The sequence below is a fragment of the Pan troglodytes genome, chromosome 20 (genome assembly GCF_028858775.2).
Source record: "Pan troglodytes isolate AG18354 chromosome 20, NHGRI_mPanTro3-v2.0_pri, whole genome shotgun sequence".
Lineage (NCBI taxonomy): Eukaryota > Metazoa > Chordata > Mammalia > Primates > Hominidae > Pan > Pan troglodytes.
The window spans coordinates 24,982,476-25,005,173 of NC_072418.2; the positions used below are offsets into that span (position 1 = coordinate 24,982,476).

General features: G+C 39.9%; 1 protein-coding gene across 1 annotated transcript; it reads left to right on the plus strand.

Moving 5' to 3' along the window:
• The first annotated feature begins 13 nt into the window (after positions 1–13).
• On the plus strand, positions 14–21,538 carry LOC129137995 (uncharacterized). Its single transcript, XM_054672919.2, has 4 exons — positions 14–156; positions 1,557–1,624; positions 14,859–16,063; positions 16,184–21,538. The coding sequence occupies exons 1-3, from the start codon at positions 14–16 to the stop codon at positions 15,656–15,658; spliced, it is 1,011 nt and encodes a 336-aa protein (XP_054528894.2). The 3' UTR covers positions 15,659–16,063; positions 16,184–21,538.
• The last annotated feature ends 1,160 nt before the right edge of the window (positions 21,539–22,698 follow it).

The window sequence follows — 22,698 nt, forward strand, 5'->3', positions numbered from 1 at the left end:
GAAAAGCGCCTCCATGGAGATGGAAACACCACTCACATGGATGGATAATCCTATTGAAGTATATGGTAATGATAGTGTATGGGTACATGGCCCCACAGATGATCGCTGCCCTGCCAAACCTGAGGAAGAAGGGATGATGATAAATATTTCCACTGGGTATCATTATCCTCCTATTTGCCTAGGGACAGCACCAGGATGCTTAATGCCTGCAGTCCAAAATTGGTTGGTAGAAGTACCTACTGTCAGTCCCATCAGTAGATTCACTTATCACACGGTAAGCGGGATGTCACTCAGGCCACGGGTAAATTATTTACAAGACTTTTCTTATCAAAGATCATTAAAATTTAGACCTAAAGGGCAACCTTGCCCTGAGGAAATTCCCAAAGGATCAAAAAATACAGAAGTTTTAGTTTGGGAAGAATGTGTGGCCAATAGTTCAGTAATATTACAAAACAATGAATTCAGAACTATTATAGATTGGACATCTGGAGGTCAATTCTACCACAATTGCTCAGGGCAAACTCAGTCGTGTCCCAGTGCACAAGTGAGTCCAGCTGTTGATAGCGACTTAACAGAAAGTTTAAACATTTCTGGTCATGAACATCCAAAATTATGGAGGCTTACTGTAGCCTCATACCACATTAGGATTTGATCTGGAAATCAAACTTTAGAAACAAGAGATCATAAGCCATTTTATACTATCGACCTAAATTCCGGTCTAATGGTTCCTTTACAAAGTTTCATAAAGCCCCCTTATATGCTAGTTGTAGGAAATATAGTTATTAAACCAGACTTTCAAACTATAACCTGTGAAAACTGTAGATTGATTACTTGCATTGATTCAACTTTTAATTGGCAGCACCGTATTCTGCTGGTGAGAGCAAGAGAAGTCGTGTGGATCCCTGTGTCCATGGACCGACCATGGGAGGCCTTGCCATCCATCCATATTTTGACTGAAGTATTAAAAGTCATTTTAAATAGATCCAAAAGATTCATTTTTACTTTAATTGCAGTGATTATGAGATTAATTGCAGTCACAGCTACGGCTGCTGTGGCAGGAGTTGCGTTGCACTCTTCTGTTCAGTCAGTAAACTTTGTTAATGATTGGCAAAAGAATTCCACAAGATTGTGGAATTCACAATCTAGTATTGATCAAAAATTGGCAAATCAAATTAGTGATTTTAGACAAACTGTCATTTGGATGGGAGACAGACTCATGAGCTTAGAACATCATTTCCAGTTATGATGTGACTGGAATATCTCAGATTTTTGTATTACACCCCAAATTTATAATGAGTCTGAGCATCACTGGGACATGGTTAGATGCCATCTACAGGGAGGAGAAGATAATCTCACTTTAGACATTTCCAAATTAAAAGAACAAATTTTCAAAACATCAAAAGCCCATTTAAATTTGGTGCCGGGAATTGAGGCAATTGCAGGAGTTGCTGCTGGCCTCGCAAATCTTAACCCTGTCACTTGGGTTAAGACCATCGGAAGTACTACGATTATAAATTTCATATTAATCCTTGTGTGGCTGTTTTGTCTGTTGTTAGTCTGCAGGTGTACCCAACAGCTCCGAAGAGACAGCGACCATCCAGAACGGGCCATGATGATGATGGCGGTTTTGTCAAAAAGAAAAGGGGGAAATGTAGGGAAAAGAAAGAGAGATCAGATTGCTACTCTGTCTGTGTAGAAAGAAGTAGACTTAGGAGACTCCATTTTGTTCTGTACTAAGAAAAATTCTTCTGCCTTGAGATGCTATTAATCTGTAACCCTACCCCCAACCCTGTGCTCCCTGAGACATGTGCTGTGTCAACTCAGGGTTAAATGGATTAAGGGCTGTGCAGGATGTGCTTTGTTAAACAGATGCTTGAAGGCAGCATGCTCCTTAAGAGTCATCACCACTCCCTAATCTCAAGTATCCAGGGACACAAACACTGCGGAAGGCCCCAGGGACCTCTGCCTAGGAAAGCCAGGTATTGTCCAAGGTTTCTCCCCATGTGATAGTCTGAAATATGGCCTCGTGGGAAGGGAAAGACCTGACCGTCCCCCAGGTCCCCCAGCCCGACACCCGTAAAGGGTCTGTGCTGAGGAGGATTAGTATAAGAGGAAGGCATGCCTCTTTGCAGTTGAGACAAGAGGAAGGCATCTGTCTCCTGCCTGTCCCTGGGCAATGGAATGTCTCAGTATAAAACCCGATTGTATGTTCCATCTACTGAGATAGGGGAAAACAGCCTTAGGGCTAGAGGTGGGACATGCGGGCAGGAATACTGCTCTTTAAGGCATTGAGATGTTTATGTATATATATATATCTAAAGCACAGCACTTAATTCTTTACCTTGTCTATGATGCAGAGACCTTTGTTCACGTGTTTACCCGCTGACCTTCTCTCCACTATTATCCTATGACCCTGCCACATCCCCCTCTCCGAGAAACACCCAATAATGATGAATAAATACTAAGGGAACTCAGAGGCTGGTGGGATCCTCCGTATGCTGAACGCTGGTCCCCTGGGCCCCCTTATTTCTTTCTCTATACTTTGTCTCTGTGTCTTTTTCTTTTCCAAGTCTCTCGTTCCACCTAACGAGAAACACCCACAGGTGTGGAGGGGCAACCCACCCCTTCATGTAATGTCCATTTAAATCCATAATAAATGGTATGCCCAGCCTGGCACGGGCTATTGATGAGTCTTTTGAGGGCTGGCATACATGCAACCCACTCACCTTACCCTTACCTCCTTTCCAACTTCCCTGTATTGCCTTATTACTCAGTCAGACTACACCCAGTCTCAGGAAAACAAGGAAAAGTGAAGGAAACATTGTCGACGACTGAGTCAGGGGTTAATTGGTCTCTTCTCATTTAAACATGAAGGAAGGAATGTGAAAGAAGAAAATGACAGACAAGTAAAATTCTCTAGACCAATCCTGGAGATAATTGTGTAGAACTTTGCCAAGTATTTACCTAGTTACAAGTGCTAATCACTTTCACGTAAAAAGCCTTAATAAACTCTACACAGCACATTATTTTGAATCCACTAAAATCTAAATCTGAACTGTGTTAGATCTCTTCTTTCTAAAAAGTTTGATATACAGACCTGTATTACATTTAATGAACACTGTGAGAAATTCAGAAATACTGAGACATTGATGAGCTGGGAACTTGGCTCAGGCTCCTATGAGACTTACGATTTCAAATTTGCTCCATCAGGCTAATTAAAGGGAGCCTGAAAAAAAAGCAAAATAGGACTAAATTGGGAAGTCTTAGGATCTATTTTAAGCTGTGTTATTTAACCATCTCTTGTTTGAAAGAAATCTAGTAATAAGAATGAAAATTGTGTAATGGATATTTTTTGGTTTTTTTTTGTAGGCATCTTGTTTTTATTGAACAGATAGACTCTATTGATTTTGATCATAAAATACATTTCTATAAGGGAAAGACTATTTTCCCTCACTGACCTCTATTATAAATCGGAGAAGTAGTCCCAGAGAAAAATAATAATACGATGGTAAGTGAGAATAGCATCTCCTTTCAAAAAAATATAACTCAAGAAGGGCCTACAACTACCTTTCTCCTAGATCATAATGTTACAGCCTAAGAGGTAGGGTTTTCTAATGTATTTCCACCATATATTACACAAGTAAAATTTAATTTGGAGCAATAGGTTCTATTCTCTGGATGAGGTAATCCTACCATTGATTTATTCAGTTAATATTTTTATAATGTCTAATAACACCGTGTACTTTAGGAAATTAAATAAATTCGGTTCCTGACAGTCTCTATATAGCAAACACACGGTGGAATGTCAAATAAACAATATTTATTAAATATATACAATATAAATTCAGTATTATTCCAAGACTGTAGGGTTGGTGGAAGAAGTACGGAGAAATAAAAGAAGATTGAGTTCTTAGATTATGAAATTAACAAACTTGAATATCATGCAGTATTTTTCGGAGGCATCATGTGCAGATTGAAGAATCCCATCAAGTGTTTAGCAAAATGAATGAAAAGTAAAGAGCATAATATAAACTAAAAGGTCAAATTTAATTATCCATATATATTATATTAATAAATAAATAGTACAGAAATCACCTATTATAACACAAAGACTCTCAGAGTGGACATAGAGTAAAATATAAGTAAATGTAGCATATGAGTCATTTACAACAAAGTGACTTATAAAGCCCTTTAGAAATTTTAAAATATGGTTCCTGAAATTAAAAAATAATAATAATACCATGGTTGGAAGATAAAGTCAAGGTACCATGATAAAATTAAAGGAAAATGAAAATGCTCAATAAATGTCCAGGCCATTGAATTAAAACACACACACACACACACAAAAGTAGGTCAAATTCAAAGGTACCAGACAACAGATATTCTAATAACAACATGGGCTGCTAAAATACAAAGAAGTGCTTTCAAAATTCCAGGAGAAAATAATTTCAATTTCAATTTCTGGAATCAAATGTGGTAGAATGAAGTATTTTGATGTCTCATAAAATCTATCTCCTATGTACCCTTTCTTAGAAAACTACTGGTAGATGTAATACAGTAAAGCAATGGCTTAAACTAAGAAAGAGGAAGACATGTTTTCCAAACATAATAGCTCCAACTACAAAGCCTAAATATGTCCTAGGATGACACCAGTGCAGCAAGGCTAGAGAGAAACCAGCACAAATTGGAGAAGGGTGGAAGATTTCAGGAAGGAGGACTTCAGGAATTGTTAAAATAGATGATATGATAAAACATTCTGATACAATTAAGGATATATGGAAAACAATAAGAGAATCAACAACAGTGATAACGGTTAATGTATATTGAACTAATTGTTAAAATAGATGATATGATTAAACATTCCAATATAATCAAGGAAATATGGAAAACAAGAGAAACAACAACAGTGATAATGGCTAACATACATTGGTAGAGAGAATTATGCAACTACAAACATTATACAAGGACTCAATTATTAAATTTAGGGAAAAAATGCTTTATAAAATGGAAAAATGATTTGGCATACACTAGTTGCACCTACCATTACCAAAATACATATAGTGATAATAAGATGAGCAATGATAGATTTAACTAAAAATACTGAGGTCACTGACTTTAGGAAGATGGTATGAAGAAAAGAATGGAATTTGAAAGAGCAATGTTTTCATTTATTGTAATAGGAAATTAATATATAATGTCCAGAATCGGTAATTCAAATAAAAGCAATGTAAGAATATTGTTTCTAAATGTTAAAACAACTACCAGAAGAAACAGTTAAGAGTTAAAGGGATTGCCACACAGAGTATGACTGTGTATCAGACTGGGTTTTTGTAAAAATTATAAAACCACCAGAGATAATTTACTTTTTAAAATTATTAAATGTACTTGGTTTATTTAAAATGTTTAGTAAAGTAAAAGGTATGCATTACAAAATAAATAAAGAACTAAGTGGTACTTTCAAAGATCTCCATTACTTAAAACACTTGCTCCAGCTGTTTTTACTCTATGACATACACTGAAGTGTGTTTCCTAATTCCTGAGGTATAAATAGTCCCATTACAGTTTATTTCAAGCTACTAAAATGACATCACAGAATGTGGAGTTGAGAAGAGATGCAAAGTAACACACCATTATTATAGTAACTTCATCATACAGATACAGTAAATGTGAATAACCTTAAGAGCACAGATAATACCAAAATATAGTAAAATTATTAGTAAATGATGAGTTTTGTGTATCTATTAACTTTATTTTTAATATAATTTATTTAAGTTTATAAAATTTAGTTTTTTAATGGTTGTATGGAAAGCATGTAAAGTTTTCAGAAATTTAACAATCGTCCCTCACAAGCCTATATGAGCCAGCTTCAGCTTACAGCTAATATTAAGATGCCCACCATATTCCTGTGGAGTGGGATGGGATATTAGCTGGCTGGCTGGCTGGATGGATGGATAAATGGATGGATGGATGGATAGATGGATGGATGGATGGATGGATGGATGGATGGATGGATGGATGGATAAATGGATGGATGGATGGAGGGAGGGAGGGAGGGAGGGATGGATGGATGGATGGATGGATGGATGATTAGTCAAAATGTAACTAACAGAAATGATTAACCACCCAATAGGCAATTCTCAGGACTGAGTTTCCTCTTCTGTGATTAATACCTTAAAATTCAAAGACAACCTACCCATAATGAGAGTCACTTTGTGTGGTGGCTTTAGTCAAGCGTTGTTCATTGTTGTTTTATAAAAAGCACAATTGGTTATTTTCTGACACTTTTGGCCACATTTACATAAAGTAAAATTTGGATGTTTCATCAAGTAGAATATCAACAAATCTAAAGAAATTATCAATAATTATCAGTTACCATAAATCTGGGCCTAGAGTGAATATTTACCTGAATTACCTGATGAAACTGTGTTAGAATTAAGTTCTTCAAGTAAATTACAAGCACTTGTGGGCAGATTTTGTGTCTGGTTTGTTTTTCTAACTTCCTTAGCACCAATACAATGTTTAAAACTAGGTTGGAATATACCACTCAATATTACAGTTATTTATATGTTTTTCTCTTCTGATAACTGTGGGATCTACTTGAAGGTGAAATTCTCATCTTGTCAAATCTATACACCAATGCCTAGTTTATATTAACCTCTCACTAAATATGAGTTCAGTTAGATTGAAGAGTGTCCAATACATATATATTGAATTAAATTAATTAGACTAGATCAGAATTTAATTTGATGTCATCTTAGCATAATCCTAAAAAAGCTATCAAACAGGCTAAGTTTTGTGTCATTAGGTAGTATAATGTGTACAAGGGTGGATTCAAATTCCAGCTCATTTCTTATGAGCTTCCAGATCTTCATCAAGTATGTAATCTCTATAAACTTCATTTTCCCCACGCTAACAAGTAGATAATATGGTTGTTATGATTAAATCCATACAAAGTACTTAGCATACCTGGCACACAGTAAGCTCTTAATAAATGTTTGCTGTTATATTGCTATGCTTTATGCTCTAGATAAATCTGAAATGTGCTTATAATATATGATTTGCCTGAAGGGTGACCTAGGTCTTTAAAACAGTGACACATTTGCAATTGACCATCACAGGGCTTCTCACAAAATTGAACTTTACAATGCCATCGGATTGTCATAGTTTCCCTTCTAGAAAGGGAACCTATGATTCACTAAGCTAAATCAAGACTAAGTATCAAGTGACTATTGCCTTTTGATTTGTTTTCTTGCCTTAGGTTTGCCTTGATGATCTGGCATGTTAATAGAAGCCACGTATTGGTCTCTGTGTTATCTCATTGGATTTCCTGCCGACCATGGAGATTGACAGGTTTTATTAGCCCTCACAGGAAAACTGATTCTCAAAGTCAAAAATCTCAAGCATAGAATACAAGATATGGACCCATCAATCCCCACTACAAAAAGCCTTTCCTAGTACAGACTACTGCCTCTCAAAGATTGCGTTTCTCATCTCACTTTTCTTACCAAGATTTCTCCCTTGAAAAATCCAGGGAAATCAATTACGTGTGTTCATTCCTGATCTTCAGTTGTTAACATAAAGTTGTATACTGAAGCAAATTTAAAACATAGCTGAAAATCCTTTGACATTGATACGGTTTGACTCTGTGTCCCCAAACAAATCTCACCTCGAATTGTAATTCCCATAATCCCACATGTCAAGGGTGGGACCAGGTGGAGGTAATTGGATCATGCGGGTGGTTTCTCCCATGCTGTTCTTGTGATAATGAGTGAGTTCTCACAAGATCTGATGGTTTTATGGGCATCTGGCATTTCCCCTGCTTGCACTCACTGACTCTGTCCTGCCACTCTGTGAAGAAGGTGCCTTGCTTCCCCTTCACCTTCTGCTATGATTGTAAGCTTCCTGAGGCCTCCCCAGCCATGCTGAACTGTGAGTCAATTATACCTTTTTCCTTTATAAATTACTCACCCCCACCTACCACCTTTTAGATAATGCTGTGGGACATAAAGACTTAGAATTCTCTCTTCAAAGGGCTTGGATATGGCTTCCAGGGTTCATGTTTCTCTCCTCCATTTCTGTCTTTCATGGTGAGCCATGTATAGAGAGTGCACAACTAGAGGCCCCGTGGGCCAATGCAAAGCTGTTTACCAGAGGTACAGTGGTAGACTGAGCTTGGACATATCCACAGAGGTACCCAAAATGTGTACACACAAGGCCTGTCATGGTGTGAGACCACATTGGGGGACCAGCTCTCCCCATGCCCTTATATTCTGGTACTGGACTTTGAGGGCCCAAGAATTCCAGCTCTAAACTTGAATTTCATTAGGAAGCTACATGTGTCAAAGTGGGAGAACAAAGCATACTTAACAGTTTGTTAACATGATTTATAACTTTTAAATATTTAAACATGTACTATATAGGTTTTTATTATTATTCTTGCCCTATGCCTTAAGAATGTTAAGTGTAAGACAATTAAATACTTTATTAGATATAAGAATACAAGCACAGATACTCAGAAACTTAAATATAAATCTCAAACTAGTCCTTACTTTTAAAATATAATGATATATTCCATTTAACATCATATTTAGAGTGGATCCATTATGGCATCATGACATCTTTGCTGGTTCAGTTACAATTGAACAAAGTATTGGGCCTGACGTCAACACTATTTCTCAAAATGCTAAAGATATAAAAGTGTGGGACAGATATGTCTTATGCTTATTTTGTAACATAACTATTCATTGCATATATCCAAACATCACTACATACTCCATAAGATTTAGTCTTATTCACAATTATTTAGTTGTTTACCTAATATTTGCTACGTAATACACACACACAGGCACACACCTACACATATGTGCACACATACACACGTGCACACATACATATTTCAAATACAAACCATAAGAAGCAGCCAGGATGAATCCAGAGGACATTATGTTAAGCAAAATAAGCTAAGAACAGAAAGTTAAATAGTGCATGTTCTCACCGTATGTGGATGCTAAAAAATAGAAGATCTCATGGAAGGAAAAAGTAGAACAGAGGATACTAGAGGCTGGAGAGGTGGGTGAGAGATGGATAAGGAGAGATTTGTTAAAAAATGCAAAATTACAGCTAGACAGGAGAAATAAGTTCTAGTGTTCTATAGCACTGTGAGATGACTGCAGTTGACAATAATATATAGCTTCAAATTGCTAGAAGTATATTGAATGTTCCCATCACAAAGAAATGATAAATGTTTGACATGATGCATATGCTAATCTCTTAACTATTCATTGTATGTATCCAAACATCACTACATACCCCATAAATATGTACAATTATTATATGTCAATTTAAAAAATAAAATAATAATTAAGAAAAAATTGCAAAAGATTAAATAACTGTAACAGTAGATTTGTGCTCTCAAATATTAAAACATTCTATTAATTTACATAGAATGGGGGTAGATATATAAAAATTAAAAATAATTGAAATGGAATCTGGGTGATAGATTGACAATACTACTCTTAATATTAAGAATAGTATAGCTGAACCAAAGTTTAACATGTTCAAATCTTTACATAAATGTATCCTCTCTAAACGATTTGAACCTGCTTCTGGATAATTAAGGTTGTAATGTTTTGGACATAAACGCCTGTTTACTTATACCAGAATATATCAGCAATTATAATTAAAATGATCTTACATATTATTTGTCATATCAGGACTTATACTATTTTTATTATGCTGAAGGTATATGGTGAATTTTTTTTTTTTTTTTTTTTTTTTTTTTTTTTTTTTTTGAGATGGAGTCTCACTTTGTTGCCAGGCTGGGGTGCAATGGCGCAATCTCGGCTCACTGCAACCTCTGCCTCTCAGGTTCAAGCAATTTTTCCTGCCTCAGCCTCCCGAGTAGCTGGGACTACAGGCGCATACCACCATGCCCAGCTAATTTTTTTGTATTTTTTTTAGTAGAGATGGGGTTTCACCATGTTGGCCAGCATGGTCTTGATCTCTTGACCTCGTGATCCGCCCACCTTGGCCTCCCAAAGTGCTGGGATTACAGGCGTGAGCCACTGCACCCGGCTGGTATATGGTGAATTTTAAGAAGTGACTGATGGATGTTTAGGTTTGGGGAAGCAAAGGTTAGAGAAAGAGCTTAAGGGTGTCTCTGATATCTTCCTTTCTCTCTGGATATGGGCTCCATAACTGCTACAGTCAAATTTAATCTAGAATACCCAAGGTCCTTTCTTCACAATCTTCCACAAGGGACTGAGAATCATAATGAGACACGTTAATGAAGCCCAGTTATCATCTGATAATACTGTCATTAACACTTATTATCACATGATTAGACTGTACATAAGCCATTTCTCAGAGCCAATGTAAAAGAAAAAATATGAGGACACATATGAGAACAAACACTGTAAGGAGTGCCTGACTAGTGACAGAGTTTCCAAGTGAATGAGACATTTTATCACCTGGCATATTAACAGTGTGAAAGGCCAGGGATCATACCAACCTCGCCCCTTCTTTTCCCTGCCCTTTACATATTAGTTACTTGTTAAGTCTTCTACCTTCTCTAACTGGAGCGATTATCTTAGCAATGACAGTTTTAGTGATGGGAGGAAATCATAATAGCTGTGGGTAACTGTTAGAATCAACACAGCTCTGAAATTTATAGGTCATGATGTCTCCGTAGCTTGTGGGTAGAGCTTCATTTTGAAATAGATAACTGTGTCTCCCTTAGCATCTACCTTTTTCCTATTTTTTTCTTGTAAGTTTACAAAGATCAGATGCCAGCATGATTGAGAATAAGAGCTTTTGTGGCTGACTTTGAAAGGTTACTTCAGAGAAAAAATCTCATGAAGCAGCAGTACCCTAAAGTGCTGTGCGGAATGTGGCTAAAATCTTATTACATCCTAATAGAGCTTGTAACCCATTGTACATACAGAGCATTGGATTCCAGAATGTGTCTGAGAGATTTAGACTCTAGTTACTAAAAGGAAATGGGCTGGGCACAGTGGCTCAGGCCTATAATCCCAGCACTTTGGGAGGCCGAGGCAGACGGATCACAAAGTCATGAGTTTGAGACCAGCCTGACCAACATGGTGAAACCCTGTCTCTACTAAAATACAAAAATTAGCCAGGTGTGGTGGTGCGCACCTGTAATCCCAGCTACTCAGGAGGCTGAGGCAGAAGAATCGCTTGGACTTGGAAGGTGGAGGTTGCAGTGAGCCAAGATTGTGCCACTGCACTCCAGCCTGGGCAACAGAGTGAGACTCCATCTCAAAAAAAAAAAAAGAAAGGAAATGAAGAGACATCTCAAAGTTAGAGCTACACTGATGAGGGATGAGGTCATGTTCATGGGCCAGCAAAGCAATGTGAAAATCAATTCTACCATCACAGCAAAACCTAAAGCACCTGTTTAATGATTTATTACAATAATAATTAAAATGCAACATAATTATGATACAGAAGGAAACGCCAGGGGCTTATTTTCTCTATTGACTACAATATCATAGTGTGTTGGGCCTTCCAAAATCTGGAAACTTTTTATTGGCTATTTGTTTCATGAAAGCAGAAATACCCTGGCATGTGTTTCTAGTAATTAAGGTAATCTTTATAATATATATTTTTTCTTTAATGCAGCTGACTATCTAAATGAGTGACTGTTTGGCAACTAATGTAAGTATCTTTATGAATGAATTCCAGATATTTTTGTGGTGAATGACTTGATGATAATTATAATTGAAACAATATGAGTCTTCCTCATTTGAGTGTAACCTAATAACACCATATCATCATTTAGAAAATATTTATTTCTTAGTGTAGCATGAACTGGTTCTAATTCTGAGGCATGCTCACACCTTAGACTACTAACATTAGAGAGTTATTAAAATTGATGACTGACTTTCTATTTTGTTAGAGTCAATTAGCATTTTTCTTTTTACTAAATTCTCCTCTGCAAGGCATTTCTGAGGTCTCCTTTCAAACTATTTGCACAAGGATTTTTGAGCAATCAAGTTTGATTTGCTTTGATTTGGACAGACAGTTCTCCAGCATTTTAAACAAATTCGGGTACATTGATTCCTCAAATATTACCTCGTTGAGGTTGAGTTCAGAAACAATATAATCCCAGTAGTCAAAATCTGTAGGAAATGGAGTTTTCTTTTTAGATAAAATAAAAAATAATTTTGAAATAGAAAAAAACACACCGAGATATCAACATTGGTTACTCTCTCTACCACGCCTGCCTGTTCCTAGGATTTGTTTCAGTCAGCTGACCTCAATTTGCTGTTAACTAGCTAAGTAATTCAGCGAATCATTTAGCATCTCATGACTGAAAGTTCATGTATGAAATAAAGGTTTAGATAAATAGAGTGGATAGGATATAACCATTTTTCTTTAAATTTATATGTGTACACAAAACACACACACAATTATAAGGACCGTGCATCAAAAATCTACTTGTGATTATCCTAGATTACTGGTGATTTTTTTTTCTTTCTTGACTACTTGCTTCTGCGTGCTTTCTAATTTTGTTTTACAGAAAACATGCATTACTTCTGGAATAAAAATCATTATAACTTCTTTTTTGGACTAAGAGGCTGTTACTTTTTAACTGTAGGAATATATGTATTGTAAAATAAAAATTTTTGCTATTGTTCTTAAATGAGTCCATGAGCTTGAAGAGTTATATTAAAGATCCATCAAATTTGTGTCTTTTTTAAAAAAGTCTTTACTGGAGTGACCTGTAGATCTCAATTTTAACTTTAACTTCTTTGATTGAAAATTGTGCACGGAAGATCATTGAGGTTCATGAGGATATTTATAACTGGCTGAGATGATTTTCTTAGCCAAGCAAAACAAACGAATCCTAGGGCAATAAAATTAGATTGGCCCAAAGGAAAAGCTCTGCATTTGGTCACCTGCCCCTCAACCCTACCACTTGGCAGGACGCCACCCCACACACAGTCACACGCCCTGTGGCTCCCTAAGACTGTTCCACCTCAGCACCTATTGTGCTTTCCTCTCCACTTCATGTATTCGCTTAGGTCATTTTTTTTTTTTTTTTTTTTGGAAGACGGAGTCTCGCTCTTGTCACCCAGGTGGGAGTGCAGTGGCACAATCTCAGCTCACTGCAACCTCCACCTCCCAGGTTCAAGCGATTCTTCTGCCTCAGCCTCCCGAGTAGCTGGGATTACAGGCACCCGCCACCACGCCCGGCTAATTTTTGTATTTTTAGTAGAGATGGGGTTTCACCACGTTGGGCGGGGTGGTCTTGAACTCCCAACCTCAAGTGTTCCACCCGCCTCGGCACTTAGGTCATTTATAAACATGTTACAACTAAATGAAAGAAATGCATTCCAAAGAATAAGGACTCCATGTTCAATGTGTATTGAAGATAGGGACTTTTAGAGTTCTGGCCTATAAATCAGGTGATCAACCACATCACCTGGAGAGGAGGAAAACACGAAATGCTTGGGCAATTTATCTATGCTCTTACAGTCTTTGGTGGCAGAGCAGTGTGTTCACTTAGAAACTGCTGTTTAAAATAGCCAGTGACAGCCGGGCGCAGTGGCTCACACCTCTAATCCCAGCACTTTGGGAGGTCGAGGTGGGCGGATCATGAGGTCAGCAGTTCAAGACCAGCCTGGCCAAGATGGTGAAACCCCGTCTCTACTAAAAATACAAAAATTAGCCGGGCGCAGTGGTGGCACCTGTAATCCCGGCTACTCAGGAGGCGGAGGCAGGAGAATTGCTAGAATACAGGAGGCGGAGGTTGCAGTGAGCCAAGATTGCATCACTGCACTCCAGCCTGGCGACAGAGTGAGACTCCATCTCAAAATAAAATGAAATAAAATAGGCAGTGACAGCAAGTCCAGCACTGCTGCTGTTCAACAGTTTCCTTCTCACACTAAAAATGAATAATGGGTGTATCCACGACTGAAATCCTACTGAGTAATAAACATGAACACACTGATTTAAGCAATAACATAAAAGGAGCTCAAAAACATTAGGCTGCTGAAACAGGAATTAAAATAAATTAAAGAATGTGTAAGTAAAAACTCAGTTGTATGTAAGAAAACCCAATTCCCCCTGAGGAAGAAAAAGAGGTGGAGTCCTTTAAAAATTAACTGTCTGTTTTTCAGCTTGTGGCTAGTGAGCCTTATCTCTCCCTTTCCCAGACATTGTGAAGACCCTGTTTCTCTAGCTGTGCAGCTGCAAGGTCACTAGGCAGATAAACTCAAGTCGTAAAACATGTTTTTCCTTGAAAAGTAAGAAATAATGTAATGCATGTCTCAGTTGAAGAACTTTGTTTCTCGCTTCTGTAATATGCTTCCCCCTGCACAGATCTTCCCCGACCCCACAAAATGCTTAAAAGGTAACCTGACTCTTTGTTTGGGGCTCAGTCTTTTTAGATGTTAATCTGACTGGGCTGATGCACCTAAATAATAATAATAATAATAATAATAATAATAATAATAAATCCTCCTCAACCCCTCGGTCTCTCTGATTCCTAAATTATCCCGCTGCATTTCGAGAAAGAAGTCAGATACAAAAGACTACCTACCGTATGATTGCAGTTACCAAAAGGCGACACGAACTTGGAGTGGTAAAAATCAGATGAGCAGCTCCCTGGGGTCAGCGGAGACTGAGGAACAGACGCATGTGGGTGCGTGGGAATTCGGGGGAAGGGGTGATGTTGATTCCAGGGACAAATACATTCGCTAAAATACACAGAACTGTGTTCCTCACAATCACGTAAGATAAGGAACTTCATCCCACAGAGCCTACTGGCACCAGACTAGAGAGATAGCCCTAGGGTATTGTACTTTTGCTGCTTTTGTTTCTATCATGGACAGGAGATGTTAGGAAATTTGGAAAGGAGTGTCCTCAGATGGATTTTGTGGCACCCTCTACATGGAGGAAGGGAGGAGGTCGCAGGCCCGCCAACCCCATAGACCGAGGGCACAGACCTTTGGGGGGAGAGGGCGGGCAGCGGGGACACTCACCCCTTAGCAGCTCCCTGGGTGACAGCCACGGCCCAGCAAATCTGAAACACTGGCTGGGTCCTTACTGCGCCAACTGCCAGTTGCAACCACGGTCAACGGCTCTGTGTCCCTCGCAGGGCGAAACGGCCTTTCCTGGGCGCTGGAAAGAGGAGGCCAGAAGGGACGGATTTGTAAAGCAGGGTCGTGCAGAGGCTCCTAAAATGCCAGCGTCGGGAGCGAACGAGGGGAGGAGCTCCTTTTCCAAAGGGGAGGCATCGGCCTCTGCAGCGCAAGTTGACAAACCCTGGGAGCGGCGCCTCCAGCTGCAGCCACAACCTGAAACTCTCTCCACAGGTCGCAAACTGGGAAGCCACTGGCCCCGCGGAGCTGCCCTGGCCGCGCTGCCCCCGCCGAGGCCGCAGCTTCGCTCACCTGCCGGGAGCCCGCGGGGCCGAGCGCCCGCTGCAAGGACACACGGGCAGGTCCCTCAGGATCCCCTCTCCTGGGGCTCGGGGACCTGCAGACCCCGCAGCCAGCGGCCCCTGCTCACTCCGCCCACCAGCGCCGGCTCTACGTTGCAGCAGGTCTCCCGGGGGGCAGCGAGAACTTTCAAGGTCCAGCTCCCTCTCCCCGCCCTGCGCCGCCCTCCCCTCCCCTCCCCTCTGGAGTAGGGACCCTTTCAACCCCGACACTTCCAGCGGTCCCGAGGCTGCCCTGGGTGTTGAGGATGAGCCTGCCGTAGGGCAGACACCTGCTGTTTCCAGGGTAGGCCCCGATCACTGTGACCGCAATTGCGGGGCCCGACTGGCCCAAGCCTGACCCTGATGCTCCAGTGCCACCCGACCCTCCCCGAGCGCGCGCTTGCACACCCAGGCTGCCCCCGGCAGGCAGCGGGAAGCTTCCAGCGATGTGTGTGTGTTTCCATAACCCGAGGCTCTGCTGTGTCGTCGTGAACACGTGGCTTCAATCTGTTGCAGCGTTCACTGGGCATCATTGATGCACTTATTCCAGCCTCTAACCTGGTCAACTCTACTCCGCCTCACAGGGTTTCTGGGTCCTCCTCTCCTGTACGCCAGGTCAGGTCTAGCTTTCCTTTCCGCATCGAAGGACTCCCAGCGTTTATTCACCCCTTGCACTCCCTTGCTCCCCGCATCCTTCCTGCTCTTCCGTGTGTGACTAAAGCGTTTTCTCCGCAGGGAGGGCGAGTCTGGCGCTCTTCTCAGTAGACCTTGCCCCAGAGTGTGGGGAGCTTGAATTGAGCGGGAGTTGGCCAAGAAGCGAAGCAAAACCGTGAGTGGGACCTTAGTACTTCTTCCATCCGTGCATCATTGGGAGCCATTGCCATTTCTGGAGGCAGAAGTTTCTGGCGAGCCCTGTGGGGAGGATCTTGGATTTGGGATGTTTTGAAGAGGTTTCAGAGAAGGAAGATAAAGAGCGTTGTATTCTGCTGGAGACAATCCCTGTGAGGACTCCCGCGTGGTCCCGCGCAGGAACACTCGGAGGCACAGAGGAGTTCTGGAAAGAGGCAACGTGCCCGCACAACCCATGAGCAAGAAGCCAAATCTTATTTCTTCCAAAGTGACTAAACCACGGTTTTCCTGCTGCGGTTTGCCAATAGGACACGGTCTGTTCAGAGTGGGAATTCCCAGTGAGCTTGGGGTGGGTTAGGGATGCCTGGAGGGGAGGTTGTGCCTAGCGTAGAGATTCTGGTGCTGGCTCCCAGGTCCTCTAGGATCACCTGTAGAAGGACCTGCAGGTTACAGTCTTGAAAGGCAGTTTCAGCTGTCCTGGCATAAAACTCTTATTAAAGAAACAACAGCAGAGGGGTATGAAAGGTGTGAGAAGCAGATCAGTGGGAGGACATTTGCAGGCAGAGCAAGAGAAATTAAAGCCAGCTTGACAGTCCATTTTTAACTCAGTTCGGGTAGCTGCACTGCCTGAAGGTCAGGTGAGCCAAGGAAGGAGATGCTGAGAGGCTGGTCTTTGAAGGTCGATTTCCACTTCTACTTCAATAAACAGAATAATGGAAAATAAACAAGCCCATTTAAGCCAATTAAACAGCGGTGTCAGTGGCTAGTGTGTTCAGGACCAATGCATGGGCCTCTGGTCAGGTGTCAGATGCCAGCTGCCTGGCAGTCAGTCCCCGCGCAGGCAGCAGAGCCTCTTGCCCTTGTCTGGGCAGTATTACTAATGAGGCTGCCTCTTCCCTGCCTCCAGGGAGAATTATTACAATTAACATAATGAGTGATCTGAACCAATACTAGTGAAATAAATAAATTACTCATTTCCATTTCCTTGGGGTATTTAGGCCTAACTCATAAATTAAATGCTCCCATAGGGCCAGAAAGATTATTGGAACTTACAAAAAGTAGTAGTTACTCTTGGCTCACCTGACTAGCTGAAATCTTGCAAAGCTCTTTGGGATTTGACTGCAGAAAACAATTTACCTATGTACAAAAGACTTCAAATAATATCTTTTTGGCTGAATGGGCCTTACTAGCAGGGCTTATAGGGTATGAGGAATGATTGAGGTAAAACATACACCTGGAATAGTTAAACGTGTCTGTTTTTATCTACTTAAAAGCCTAGAAAATCCATTCTATCCCCAGTCTGCCTCTTCACAGGGTTAAACAGAACTGACTACTTTTTTTTAAACTGAAGCCTGGAGAAGAATTAGGAAAAACTAAGTGCCATAATAGTCTAAGTGTGAGGTGACACAGTCTATCAGCTATTTTGAAAATGCTGTGGATACAGTGAACCATTTATCACTGAAAGCTCCTCACATTGGGGCACTTCAGGTGTTTAGTAAGTGCAGTGATAAGTTTATTTTATTGCTCTTTCACTATATCCTCTCACTAATACTGTATAAACAGTTTGTGGGGGTGCTTACTGGAAATAGTCATGACAAATAGAAAATCTAGTCAGTTAAATAATTTGATTTCCTTTCATACACCAATGCATTATATTATAACAAACTATCCAAATCATAAGCAAAGCCTTTAATTTTTTTTTTTTTTTTTTTTTTTTTGGAGACAGAGTCTTGCTCTGTCACCCAGGCTGGAGTGCAATGGCGCGATCTTGGCTCACTGCAACCTCTGCCTCCCAGGTTCAAGCAATTCTCCTTCCTCAGCCTCCCAAGTAGCTGGAATTACAGGCACATGCCATCACACTCAGCTAATTTTTGTATTTTTAGTAGAGATGAGGTTTCACCATGTTGGCCAGGCTGGTCTCAAACTCCTGACGTTGTGATCCACCCGCCTTGGCCTCCCAAAGTGCTGGGATTACAGGTGTGAGCCACTGCGCCTGGCCGCTTTTTTATCACTATGATTTACTCATCTACCTTTTTACAAAAAGAAAATGAGATCTCAGTAACAACTGGCAGCACTATGTTCCTCTGATGTATATGAAATATTTAAGTTCTAGGCTTCCTCAGGTATAAGCAGAGTATTCATAATGTCATCGTTTACATAAAGTATAAATGCACAACACCAGGAATACTTCAAAGACAAAAAGCAGAAATTATGCTTTAATGTATTATTACAGGAAATGTTGGTATCTTGTGCATTTGTGATTTGGAGCATTGAATGTTTATGACGTTTCACTTGCCAATTTTCTGTCTTTATTTGGTAGCAGCCATTTATTCTTGAATCTTATTAATACATTTACATTCAGTGTATTGTTTATTTCATTTCATAAACTATGACACCTGAGCGAAAATGACTGGGTATCTTAATCTGTACAAATCAGGGAGGACTTACAGGACATGGAAGCTGATTTGTACAGTATCCAAAGTATCCATTAGCAAGCAAGCTCATAGGGTTGTTGTAAGGATTAAAAGAGAAACCCTTATAGTCAATGCTACATATTATTATTATTATTATTTTTACTTTTTTTTTTTTTAGACAGAGTCTTGCTCGGTCACCAGGCTGGAGTGCAGTGGCATGCTCTCAGCTCACTGCAACCTCTGCCTCCCGGGTTCAAGCGATTCTCCTGCCTCAGCCTCCCGAGTAGCTGGGACTACAGGTGAGCGCCACCATGCCCAGCTAATTTTTGTATTTTTAGTAGAGATGGGGTTTCACCATGTTGGCCAGGATGGTCTCGATCTCTTGACCTCGTGATCCCCCCGCCTTGGCCTCCCAAAGTGCTGGGATTACAGGCATGAGCCACCGCACCCCGTCTTATCTCTTTTTTATAAACAAATATGAGCTCTTTAAACGCATACTGTCTCTAGATTCCCTTGGTTGTGCTAAGTTTGTATATTTGGTGTCCCATGTGAAGTGCTTAGAACCAGACCTGATACTAAGCAAGAGCTTAATGGGTGATATTATTATTACTGCTGTTATTATGGTTCTGAAATTGTAGTTCTCTGGGTCAGTGGCTAAAAGTGGTTGGAGGAAGTATTGTTAAAGTATAACAAAATTTACTCTCTTTCCTGTTTGCAGGAAATCTGGAAAGTATTTGCCACTGATTAGGAAAGCTTTTTTAGTATAATACTTCCATCACTGAATGGGAAAGCAGGAAGGGGATCTGCCAATGATATGTAAGAAAATACTGTGGGTTAAAAAATTATCTAGGTGTGAAATACAGAGTTTTATGCGTTAACTTTTCTCTATTAATTTAGGAAATTGTTTTCTGGAAATAAATAACATTTACAGACAATTGAAAGTATTGATAGAACCACACAGTTGTTTCAAGCTATGTATGACCATCTATTAACATTCTGGGTGATAAATTTGGTCATAATTTTTATTTGTCATTGAGGATGCACCACCCAATGAGATTACCATTTAATGATTAAATATCCAATATGACTTATTTTATGAAATGATATAGCATTTCCTATTTAGTAAGGTAACACGGAAACTTATCTAGTATAAGACAAAAATCAGGCCCAATATATAAAATAATACATAATACTTGCTGTTAAAAGCTGAGAGAATCTTTCAGTAGTGGAAGGCATTGCCTCTCTAAATTTAAGCCGAGAAATTGTTACCACAGCAACTCGCTTCTTATGTAGTTGTATTATTTTGTTCCCTTCATAAAAATTGCTATGTATTATCACTCTGTAAATAGAGACGATATGTTTAAATGCATATAATATCTACTTTTCCTTAGTTGTGGAAAAGTTTATAATTCAGGTGAGTGACCATAGCAGAGAATGTCACCCAGGAACAGGAACATAGAGTGGGTTCTTGACATTTGTCTGGGGTACATCTGACAACCTTTACAAATTCCAAATTTGAGAATACTACTGTGGCACACCATTTTTCTGGAATTTCAATGTGCACCAAGAGGGGAGGAACATAAAGCTACATGCTCATGGAGATGTTGGGTTCCTCATTGGTTGCCCTTCCTGTACCAGCCAGCATCCTATTCTGGTGGACCAGCCTTGCACAGAGTTTGTCAATCAAATTTGTATCCCAGCAACATTACACGTTACTTCGTGACATAAACCTGTGGGGTTGCTCAAGAAGAGAACTGAATCTGAGAATGCCTGAGTGACGACTAGATATGGAATTTGGCAGGGTACTGTTTAGAATGGGATCTAATCTCTGTTCTGCAGATTTAAAGTGCATTAAGGTTAAAGAATTTGACTAAGTCACAGAGTGACTCAGTTTTTTCGTCTTCATGGTGTAGACGTTAGCTGAATGGACTGTGGAGCCTGACTCCTAGCAGTGGCATTTACTAGCTATGTCAACTTGGATAAGATACTTGGCATTTCTGTGCCTCTATTTCCACCTTTAAAATGGGAATTATGGGGAAGGAAGCGAGAGGGAGAGATATGTTAAAGCAGCGATCCTCAACCTTTTTGGCACCAGGGACTGGTTTTGTGGAAGACAAATTTTCCTTGGATGGGGATGGGGATGGTTTTGGGATGAAACTGTTTCACTTCAACTCATCAGGCGTTAGTTAGATTCTCATAAAGAGCACATAACCTGGACCCCTCCTATGTGCAGTTCACAATAGGGTTCACACTCCTACAAGAATCTAAAGTTGCAGCTGATCCGACAGGAGGTAGAGCTCAGGTGGGAATGCGGGCAATGGGGAGCAGCTGTGAACATAGATGAAGCTTCACTCACTCGCCTGCCCCCTGCTCACCTCCTGCTGTGTGGCCGGTTCCTAATAGGCCATAGACAGGGACTGGTCCATGGCCAGGAGGTTGGGGATCCCTGTGTTAAAGGATACAAAATTATAGCTAGATAGGGGAAATCAGTGCTAGGGTTCTATACCACAGTAGGGTGTCTACAGTTAACAATAATATGTGTTTCAAATAGCTAGAAGGAGGATATTAAATGCTCCCAACACAGAGAAATGATGGCTGTTGGAGATGCTGGATATCCTAATTTCCCCAATCTGATCTCTATACATTGTATGTAATAAAACATTACTATGTACCCCATGAATATGTACAATTATTATTTGTCAACTTAAAAAATGTCAAAAACCATACTAAATAAATAAAATGGGAATTATAATTTTACCTTATATGGCTGTAGTGCGAACTCAACGAGTGAATGCATAATGTACTCAATAAATGTTAGCCATGATCATAATGATAAATTTTACTCTGACCTTGAAAAATTCCCAAAGCTATGGTGACATTTTTATGAACAGGTAGCAGGGGAGTGTTTGCATGTGATCAAGGGTGAGTATAAAAGTATGTCTTTGGTATATATTCATTCATTTGGTCAGTTGACATTCAAGAAGTATTTATTGAGTGTTAATTATCTGTTAGGCACTGAGAATACAACAGGAAACCAGGTATATTTAGTGCCTGTCACCAGAGAGATTATAGTTTAGAAAGGTATATCGAAAAATAAATACAAGATTATAAATAGTATGGTTAAGTTAGGGAAGGTACAGGGTGCTCCAGGAGGACAATGATATAAACACTAATGTGTTTTGAAATAAGATTTATAACTTTGCTACTCATCGTGTGTATCATGGACCAAGAGTACAGACATCACTTAGGAGCTTGTAAGGAATGCAGAATCTCAGGCTACGCCCTGCACCACTGAAATAGAATCTGCTTTTTAGCAAGATTTTTAGGTGATGTATACTGTATGCAATTAAAGTTTGAGAAGCACAGATTTTAAACAGAATGAGCAAAACCATAAGACAATTGAAGCATTTGTAAAATTACCTCAGGGCTAATTAAGAAAAAATATTTCATGAGTACCTACTATGTGCAAGGCCTTGATGCAATGTGGATAGAGTCTCAGCTGGGCAAGTGTTTGTGGATTCTCCATGGCTCAAGGCAGATATAACAGCCCTAAGGAAAATAATCCATCCTGTGTGGTTCTTAGCTCCTGGGCCTGGCTCACTGACCACACACAGCTATTTGAAAACAGTCTGGTTTTCAGAGAAGACTGTATTATGTAAAAATTAAGTCCTGTTTTAATAAACTTGAGACACTATCAAACCCTGAATTATATTCAACCTTCATGGAACGGGAGCATATAATATAACACAAGGAAGAGGCTTATATAATGAAATGTATTTAAAGTAATTGGTCTGTGGAAAGTTGCATTTGGAAACCACAAATTTAGAAGGAAGAAAGTAATACAGAAAGATATATCTTATTACTTCCAAATGGCCCTATGACTTGGATGTTATTGTTCCAAATTTAGGAATGAGGATGAGGAAACTGGGACATAGAGAGTTTGGAAACCTGCCTTGGGTTACACAAGTTGGGCCAGGATTTGAATAG

Bases quoted from the DNA above. Each gene is read 5' to 3' on its own strand.
- LOC129137995 (XM_054672919.2), top strand. From the start codon at position 14: ATGGAGATGGAAACACCACTCACATGGATGGATAATCCTATTGAAGTA. The intron at 157-1,556 runs GTATCATTATCC...GTCTGTTGTTAG, and splicing joins ATGATAAATATTTCCACTGG to TCTGCAGGTGTACCCAACAG. The intron at 1,625-14,858 runs GTTTTGTCAAAA...TATCATGGACAG, and splicing joins GGGCCATGATGATGATGGCG to GAGATGTTAGGAAATTTGGA.